Consider the following 10,421-nt stretch of genomic DNA (forward strand, 5'->3'; position numbering starts at 1 on the left):
CACAGTATTTAGTTCTTTTAGAGCGTTAATCTATTTCTCAAAATAACAATTTATTCAGAGAAATAGCTACCTTATCAATGTAGTTCATTTTGTTAAATTTCCGTTTAAGAAGTTTAAAAAATTGTTTTTCTTTTTTCAAGTGATCAGCAATGCTATACATTCGCCTGTAATGCAGGAGACCTGGGTTCCATCCCTGGGTTGGGAAGATCCCCTGGAGAAGGGAAAGGCTAGCCACTCTAGTATTCTGGCCTAGAGAAATTTATGGACTGTATAGTCCATGGGGTCACAAAGAGCCGGCACAACTAAGCGACTTTTACTTCTTTTAAATTAGTTCATTGACTTCTACAAGAGTCTTGTCTTCGAGGTTAGCACTCTACAAAACCGAAGAAGGTACAATTTGTCTGCTGTTATACAGATTCACTTTTCTAGAAAAGTCTCTCTTCCAGGTTTGGGAGCCTTAGCCTTCCATACAAGGCAAAGTAGTGTCGTATTCCAATTATTGTGTATCTACAATTCAAATAGAACTTTTAAAGATTGAGTTTTTCAAGATTCAAAGAAACAGATGGTGAAATTTTAATAACAGGTGATTGGAGAAATGTTTTGGGACCGGGTACATCCAAAGAATTATAAAATGGCAGTATTCATAGAGATCTTAAATATAATAAGAAGTTGAACTCCAGTTTGCTGATAGGTTCTCAAATTATAGGCTGCTACTGACTCCACTCCTCTCTTCAGGGCAACATTACCTTTTCAATCCACAACCTTTATGAAGGTTGTGCCTAGGTAGGGAATGAGAGGGTTTCAGAATATCCATAAATTTCTTTACTAGTAATTCTGGAAAAAATGTATTCTTGCTCAGGTAATCTCCTTAGGGTAGGCCTTACTACCCACAAGCACACAGTTTTAGACCTCATCTTATTCATCTTTGTATCTCTAGGTACAAGTATTTTCAGATGTGAATTTGTTTCAATTTTTGGTCTCTGCAGTATTATTTAGTACAGAAATGTAAGAGGCAAGCAAAGAATCTTCCACTTATACAGGGAAAAAGTGAAGTTATTATTTCCAGTTTTTAATGTCTCAGGTCACTTTTAATAAACACTGAACAAGTGAATTACTACTGTGTTCCAGGTACTCTTCTGGATTTAGGGAGTTCATTAGAGAAAATTTGACATATAGGTTTTGTTTTATCCAGACTGTGTAAAATCTCAGTCTTTGGATTTTAAAAATATTTTGAAACACCCTAGTATTTATAATCTGCCAAACAGATCTCACCTGTTGAAAATCAGTAGTAATTTCTACGTAAATAGTAGGATTAGTGAATTGTATTTCAGTTGAATGCTGATAGCCAAGCTTTAAAAATCATCTGTAAAAAAGAAAATTTAGAAAAATTACTGATAATCCTACCCTCTAGAGATAACCAATTTTGATGCAATTCTCATATATATGATTATCCTACACAGAGGATAAGATGATACAAAACTGTTGTATCTAATTTTTCCACTTAATTATACCAAGAACATTTTCCTGTGTCATTAAAAATCCTATAAACAATTTTTAATTCATGCTACCTGCTACCTGCTAAGTCACTTCAGTTGTGTCTGACTCTGTGTGACCCCATAGACAGCCAGCCCACCAGGCTCTCCTGCCCCTGGGATTCTCCAGGCAAGAATACTGGAGTGGGTTGCCATTTCCTTCTCCAATGTATGAAAGTGAAAAAGCGAAAGTGAAGTCGCTCAGCCTTATCCAACTCTTAGCGACCCCATGGACTGCAGCCTACCAGGCTCCTCCATCCATGGGATTTTCCAGACAAGAGTACTGGAGTGGGGTGCCATTGCCTTCTCCGTTTAATTCATGACTATAGGTCAAATAATTATTTCTTATTGTCAGATATTTAAGCCATTTCCCCTTTATCACTGTTATCATAAATAATATACCTACATGCTCCATTATTTCCTTAAGATAAATCCCACAGAGTAATGCTAAATGAAGGGTATGGTCATATTTAAGGTAAAGAAAAAATATTGTCACATAGTCCTCCAGAAAGACTGTACTAATTTACATTCCCACCGGTAGGTAGGGCTTTGCCTGTTTTGCCACACCATTACTTAGGTTGATGAATATCATTTCAAGTTTGCTAAGTTTGATCATTTTTAATGTGCCACAAGTTTAAGGAATTATGAGCCACAATCATAAAATAGAAAAAAAAATTTTAATACAAATGAGGAAAAATATTTAAAAATCCAAGAAAGGTCAGTATATGATAATGCTCCAGAACTGCAAAAATTTATTTCATATGAAATAAAAATGCAAACACTGTGTCTTTTTGGGACAAGCTCAGGATGCCATTTAAAATATGAAACTTATGAAACATCAATTTACTGAGTAAAAAGTTAGAGCAGAAAAAAAACATACAGCTAATGAAAATACAGACAAAATTGCTACTGTGGTTTCAGAAAGTTGTATTAACGATGAATGTGGTAGTTAGATGGCAAGATGTAATAACTGTGCAGAGAGATAGTACATAGTTACTATACAAAAGAACCTCTCCCTTCTGAAGCTCTAATTTTGGTTTTTGTGTATAAGAATTGGCATGTCTGCTTTTTCACAATCTTGCTTTGTTTGAGGTGTGTGAGGACTGAATACAACAGATCTGAAGAGTCAGTGTTTCTCATAGTTCTCTTCTGCTTTCAGTTGTAGTTGGGCCCTATCTCTAAATCACATATCATTAGTTCCATAAAGACTGTGTATTGCTCTCCAACTGCACGAAAGGCAAGAATTTCTAAGAATAAAATCAAGAAATCCGTACTTACCATTTAAGGCAACTTCGATATAAATTTTTGGTTTGATCCTTATATTCCTAATTTTTAAAAAAGTTTGCCTAGTTCAAATTTTTTCCTTAACTTCTTTAATGGAAAAAGAGATGGGAATTGTGAAATGACATTAACAAATTAATAGCAAATGTACTTTTAAAAATTGGAAATTACATACACAACTAGATAAAAGAAACTTAAATATCCATTGGTTAACTTTATAGGATTCTGTCAACGTTATTTTTTAAATTATAGATAACTTTTCTCTCAAAAGCTTTTCTCCAGCACTGTCTCAAAGAACTTGAATATGAACCATACATTAACTTCCTTCAAAAGATGTTTCTCTCCACGGCCCCATAGCCTCAGGGAAAAGATCATGGCATATCCCGTCCACCTGAAAAGACTATTTCTTGTTTGTATCCCTCCTCATGTACTGACACCAACCTTCAACTTGTAGTTGCCCCCAGCACACACTGCTCTCATCTTTGCCCATGCAACAACCCATGCAAAGAATGACAAAGGTCAGAGGCTGGCATGTCACCTCTTACAGGAAGCCCTCGGGAACATTAGTTTCCCGACTGGATGTGCTCCCTCCTTTGTGTCCCCCATAGCACTTCTCTTGAGCTATTTTTACCTCTATTGAGCTGTCAACCTCATAAAGACACACTATTGCACTCGTCGTCTTACTCTCACATCCTGGGACTTGTTAAAGCTGAATGAATGTCTCCAGCTTCCCCACATAAGGTGAAGTGTTACTGTTGTTTTGTTACTGTCTTCCTTCCGGAGCCCATTTATAGGAGCCTGCTTCTATCACCTATCCCATATTCCTCTTAAACACGACAGAATGAATTGCGCTCCTTTCTATCTACCTACTCTGAGAGTTCTCACTCAGCTGAGTTTACGACCGCCTGGGTTAAAAGAATCCTGAGAGGCGTTGAGACCGGGTTATTTTATGATACTTCAACGTGTGTGGTTTGACTACAGGCTTCCCGGAGAACTCAAAGCAGCGGATAAAGCACTTGAAACGGAAAATAACAAAAGCAGTGGCGAGAGAACACGGAGATGAAACTAGGAAGCTTAAAGGGGTAAGTAAAACAAGCAGGGAAAACGGAAAGTGAGGTCAAGAAAGGGGACGAGTTGCAACCACGCCCATGCCTCCCTCCCACTCTGTAGGCCGCCGCGCGCAGGGAAAAATGGTCAGCCTCTTCCGTAGCTCTCCCGGTCTCCTGCTGCCCCCGCCGCCAGATAAGATATCCAGAGCTCACACCAAGACGCTGCGAAGCACGGAAAATTAAATTACAGGAGGCCGACTGCCCGTCCTAGAAACTTCATCTTCCTCAGTCCTCCACCCAGCTCCTCCTCCCTGGGCCATAGCCGCCCTCACGCCCAGGCCCCGCCAAGCCAACGCCCACAAGCGGGCAGAAGAAAAAAGCCAGCTCTGGCCCTAGTTCTTTGCTGCCACCAGCTCAGAACGAATTGCCCCGCCCCAGCGAGCTAGGTTGGCCGAGACACTAGTAATTGACCGACATTTCAGGATTTAAGAACTGAGCGAACCGACTAGGTGGCTCCCTCTTCCAGGTTCTGCTTCCGCGACTCCTCCCAGCGCCACGCCCCAATCCTTTCCTCCCGCCCTGCTTGGGAATTCGCGCTACTCATTGGCCTCTTGCCCTGCCAATCCAACGGACGTCGACGAATCCTGCCTCAGGGAAGGTGAAAATTGAGAAAAAGCGCGTACACCTGGCCTGAGGCGCGAGCCTAACGCCCCCAAGCTGCAGGCCGCTCCGGGGCCGCGGAGACTGCGGACCGCCTCGGGGACGTGGGAGGGGTCTCATTTGCATAACGGCCGCCCCTCGCGTCCTAGCGCGCCCCGGAGTCCCGCCCCTTATCCATCTAGAAGTCTGTTGGGCCTCAGGCCGGTCACTCCGATCCCGGCAAGCCTGTGGCGGGCGGTCCCGAGAGCGGATTGGCTCCGAGAGTTTCCAAAAGGCGGCGGGGAGGCGACTATAAGAGTGGGGAGCCGAGCGAGGGGAGTGAGAGACGCTTGTTGCGTTCGCGGAGTCTGGTGCTAGGTGACCGTTAGTTGAGGCCGCAGATTTTCTGCCCCAGGTGTTCTCGTCTAACGCTGCTTGCCTGTCTTTCAGTCAGGATGTCTGCCCGCGGCCCGGCTATTGGCATCGACCTGGGCACCACCTACTCGTGCGTGGGGGTCTTCCAACATGGCAAAGTGGAGATCATCGCCAACGACCAGGGCAACCGTACCACCCCCAGCTACGTGGCCTTCACCGACACCGAGCGCCTCATCGGCGATGCAGCCAAGAACCAGGTGGCCATGAACCCCACCAACACCATCTTCGACGCCAAGAGGCTGATTGGTCGGAAGTTCGAGGACGCCACAGTGCAGTCAGACATGAAACACTGGCCGTTCCGGGTGGTGAGCGAGGGAGGAAAGCCCAAAGTGCAGGTGGAGTACAAAGGAGAGATCAAGACCTTCTTCCCCGAGGAGATCTCCTCCATGGTCCTCACTAAAATGAAGGAGATCGCCGAAGCCTACCTGGGGGGCAAGGTGCAGAGCGCGGTCATCACCGTCCCGGCCTATTTCAATGACTCGCAGCGCCAGGCCACCAAGGACGCGGGCACCATTACGGGCCTCAACGTGCTGCGCATCATCAACGAGCCCACGGCGGCGGCCATTGCCTACGGTCTGGACAAGAAGGGCTGCGCGGGAGGCGAGAAGAACGTGCTCATTTTCGACCTGGGCGGCGGCACCTTCGACGTGTCCATCCTGACCATCGAGGACGGCATCTTCGAGGTGAAGTCCACGGCTGGTGACACTCATCTGGGCGGGGAGGACTTCGATAACCGCATGGTGAGCCACCTGGCGGAGGAGTTCAAACGCAAGCACAAGAAGGACATTGCACCCAACAAGCGCGCGGTGCGGCGACTCCGCACCGCCTGCGAGCGCGCCAAGCGCACCCTGAGCTCGTCCACGCAGGCCAGCATCGAGATCGACTCGCTCTACGAGGGCGTGGATTTCTACACTTCCATCACCCGCGCTCGCTTCGAGGAGCTCAACGCCGACCTTTTCCGCGGTACCCTGGAGCCGGTGGAGAAGGCTCTGCGCGATGCCAAGCTGGACAAGGGCCAGATCCAGGAGATCGTGCTGGTGGGCGGCTCCACTCGCATCCCCAAGATCCAGAAGCTGCTGCAGGATTTCTTCAATGGCAAGGAGCTCAACAAGAGCATCAACCCCGACGAGGCGGTGGCCTACGGAGCCGCGGTGCAGGCGGCCATTCTCATTGGGGACAAGTCAGAGAATGTACAGGACCTGCTGCTACTCGACGTGACCCCGTTGTCCCTGGGCATCGAGACGGCTGGCGGCGTCATGACTCCGCTCATCAAAAGGAACACCACGATCCCCACCAAGCAGACGCAGACCTTCACCACATACTCAGACAACCAGAGCAGCGTGCTGGTGCAGGTGTACGAGGGCGAACGGGCCATGACCAAGGACAATAACCTGTTGGGCAAGTTCGACCTGACCGGGATCCCCCCAGCGCCCCGCGGGGTCCCCCAGATCGAGGTCACCTTCGACATCGACGCCAATGGCATCCTCAACGTCACCGCCGCCGACAAGAGCACCGGTAAAGAAAACAAAATCACCATTACCAACGACAAGGGTCGTCTGAGCAAGGATGACATTGACCGGATGGTGCAGGAGGCAGAGCGGTACAAGTCGGAAGATGAGGCCAATCGCGACCGAGTAGCCGCCAAAAACGCTGTGGAGTCCTATACCTATAACATCAAGCAGACGGTGGAAGACGAGAAACTGAGGGGCAAAATTAGCGATCAGGACAAAAACAAGATTCTCGACAAGTGTCAGGAGGTGATCAACTGGCTCGACCGGAACCAGATGGCGGAAAAAGATGAGTATGAACACAAGCAGAAAGAGCTCGAAAGAGTGTGCAACCCCATCATCAGCAAACTATACCAAGGCGGCCCTGGCGGCGGCGGCGGTTCAGGAGCATCCGGGGGACCGACCATCGAGGAAGTGGACTAAACCTGCACTCAAGACAGCGTAAAAACCTCTTTTCCTTTCTATTTTCTTTTTCCTTTTGTTTCTGTTTCTTCTTTGAAATGTCCTTGTGCCAAATACGAGATCTATTATTGGAAGTGTTTAACCGGTGTATGCATATGAAAGGAAAGGTGCAACAACTTAGTTGAATGATAAAAGATTAGTTCTAAAGTTTGATTTTTTAGAAACATTATTTGAGGTATCTCTTTAATGCATTTTGCTTGTTTGCTGACTTGAACGTTTTTTGGTTAGCTTAGTTTGTGCATGGAGATTTGAGAGGGGAAACCTGAAGTTTTCACACAGTTTCTGTAGAAGTTTGGTAACAATAAACTACATAGAAGCTTGAATTGCTTATTTGTATGTACTACTTGAAGAGAAAGGTGAACATTGCAGTAATGTTAAGGAAAGCATACTTTTTGCAAACACATAAATACAGATTTAAAAGTAAAAAGCTGAAATTGATCTAAAAATTACTGTCTTGGAGTTTTTAATTTTGGTTGTTTTTTTTTTTTTTTTTTACTGTTTTACCCATGTATGTCTTTAAGGTATAAGTATAGGGTGAAATTTGTCTAACTCAATCTTATCTAATTCTCAGATGAGTTTCCTGCTTTCAATTACCAGCAACTTAAGGGGAGAAGATCTGGGTAAACGTTACCCTCCTTTTAATACAGAAACCAGAGTTGGCATAAATGTTCAAGTGAAAATCCACCTGAATATTCCAGCAAAATACAAGCTGTATTCCAGGGTTAAGTACAAAAAGATCCTTTCTGTAAACAAAAGGAGTTGTCTTCTGAAAATAACCTAACATAATATGAAACAAGTTTGCTTTCTGCTGCATACAGGTGTCTGAAACAAGATCCAACAAAGGTTAAAGCCACTTAATATTGAGTCCAAATTCAGTCAAACTTTTGTTAACTTTTTCTAGTAAAACAGTTCAAATTCTGGGCATATGGCACATTCAAAAATAATATGTTTTCAGCACTTAAATTACTTGGATGGTAAAGGAAGATAATAGTTTTTTGTTGTTCTGATTTGACGATCATAGTGCTTTTTCAATACCTGCCTTAAATCACTAGAATGTATTTCTTTTTTTAAAAGATAAACTGCAATATAGTCCTGTATTTTGTCAATATGCAACTTGTTCATTTCCCAATATTTCCAATTTGAGATTATTACAGATAGAAATATAACCCTTTGAAATCCACTGTCCTGGGCTTAAGTTTTAAAAATCCACATCCTTGGAAGAAGGGGGTTCATGTTTCTATTTTAGTGGACTGACTCATCTGCTTTGTACTGATTTATTCTCTTTAAGGAGAATTTGGAAGAAATTCAGTAAAGCTGATTGGAAAATGCATAGTTAATCTAATGTTTTCACCATACAGACAATTTAATATCTCCTTCCAAGTGATGTAGATTTACTTCATGTTGTTCATGACAGTGACATATAGAAGCTGATTTTAAACTTAGTAGTGGACTCTTCCATATCAAGCAGAGAGAGGAATTTTTGAAATATAAAAACTAGAGAACAAAATAGCCTAAAAATATTGAGCTTTGGTCACAGTCCTCTCACGTAAGAGCTGACTCTTTGTACATAGAATTTTTTTCTTTTAACAAGTCGCATTTGGGTGGGTGGGGGGAGATAAAAAGGCAGTTGTAAAATTGCTTCAAAATAAACATTTTTGAAAAAGAGTTGTTCCTTACACTCTGAAAGGTGAACATAACTTGAGTTTTTCAGTGCTGTTGCCAGAGTGGAAAGTTTTCAGCAAAGAAGCATTAAGGATATTTCATTGACTGCAGATAGCATTGCGTAAATATTTGACAAGTTACCTTGGTAATTAGTAGCCTTAGAGTGACATTTCACCTGAGTTTTTACCAAGATAACATTCATTCTGTTAACCTTTTGTTCTTTATTGAGTGTTTATCCCTTGCTCTAACTTCAAAGTATACAAAGTATAATAGGGTCTTTCTTTAAGTGCAGTTTGGTATTAGTTTGACTCATTTTAGACCTCATTTTAGAAGATTAGTTTCTAAAGGATCAGAAAAATGCCAAATGGTAATCTCTCTGATCCTTTGCCTGACCTCTGGTAACTTGCTGTAACACTAACATCAATCTATGTAGATACTTCATTTTCTGTTATTTTGAAAAGTAATTTGTAAAACTCTTGAGTTCTTTTGTCTTCTCAAATTTACCTAGATCTAAATATTGCTTAAGATAAAAAGCCACTAAAGTAGCCATTCATGTTTCCAGGGTCAGTTGAAGCTGGTAACTCAATAACTCATGGGAACCCTTTAGCAGATGTTAGATCAGCCATAGTCAAATGACAATGGAAAAAGTACTTGAGTTCAGGATGAGGCTAAATTACAGTTTAAGGAATAATTAACATCACTTGCCCTTGAAAGTAATACTATGCTAGGGACTAGTGGTCATGACTACAGCTAATGAAATATGTATAGAATGCTTAGGGATTGAAAAAGTACATTTCTCAGAATGGGGACTTAATTTCTTCTTTCTTGAATGTCTGATTAACATTTGTCCCTGTTTTGAGGCAATAAATCTAGACACCTGTCAAAATTGTTTTGAGTATTTCGGTTGTATGAAATTTCAAAACAAGATAACTAAATTTTTTATCATATTAATTTATATGTATAATGGAAGTTAATGCACCTGACTTGTGCATTAGGAGATACTAGTACTCTTTACATCTTTAAATTTAGCATGCATATTAAAATACATAATATATTCTGTATGTCAAGGAGAACTAAAAATTTTATTCTATGTATAATCTTAAACATGAATATAATCTGACTAGATGAAATCAAAAGGTCTCTCTTATGAACATCAAATACTGGGCTCATGATAAGATATTTCAATTGGATGTAGTTTATAAAAGTTGTGAGGCATATTTCTCTTGCTTTTGAATACTGGAACTGAAGTTTTAAAGAATCTCAAATCCATATGATCACAAGACAATTGCTAAAGGAATATATATATAGAACAACAGTAATATTCAATTGTTTCTGTATATTTAATGTATGAGACAACTGTTCTGAAGGACTTTCCTTAAGCATTAAAATTAGATATAAAATTTAAATCCTTTAAGAAAAATTACGGATCTTTACAAGAAGAGCTCAGTATTTATTCTTTTTACAGCTTAAGTATTTACAGCTTTGGGGATGGAGATATTTTAGGATATATGTATTTCTAAAATTTAATGTTGAAATGTTTTTCCCTTAAACTAGTGAAAAAGTCAGACTCTTCCTCCATCCCTTTTAGTACAGATTAGGATGTTTGAATTGAAGATTGGAGAAATAAGCACCAGAAATGGAATTGCTAATTCAAATACTGGTATTGCTGTTTCTTATATATTAGTTTTAAAAGTAGAACCATAACATTTTGAAAATCTGTCCACTGATTTTCTCATAGTATAAATATGCATAATACCCAGTTAATATCTTGGGCCTAAAATTTGAGACAGTCAACTTAATTTTATGTCATATGCTCTTAGTTCTGTGATCTTGAGAACTTAATTAGGCCAAAA

At 41.6% G+C, this 10,421-nt stretch overlaps 1 protein-coding gene across 1 annotated transcript; it reads left to right on the forward strand.

The window, feature by feature from the left end:
- Positions 1-4,665: 4,665 nt before the first annotated feature.
- Positions 4,666-7,352, forward strand: HSPA2 (heat shock protein family A (Hsp70) member 2). Its single transcript, XM_061429122.1, has one exon. It carries the CDS (start codon positions 4,957-4,959, stop codon positions 6,865-6,867), a length of 1,911 nt encoding a protein of 636 aa, XP_061285106.1. The 5' UTR covers positions 4,666-4,956; the 3' UTR covers positions 6,868-7,352.
- Positions 7,353-10,421: the final 3,069 nt, after the last annotated feature.

Source organism: Bos javanicus, chromosome 10 (genome assembly GCF_032452875.1).
Source record: "Bos javanicus breed banteng chromosome 10, ARS-OSU_banteng_1.0, whole genome shotgun sequence".
Classification (NCBI taxonomy): Eukaryota; Metazoa; Chordata; class Mammalia; order Artiodactyla; family Bovidae; genus Bos; species Bos javanicus.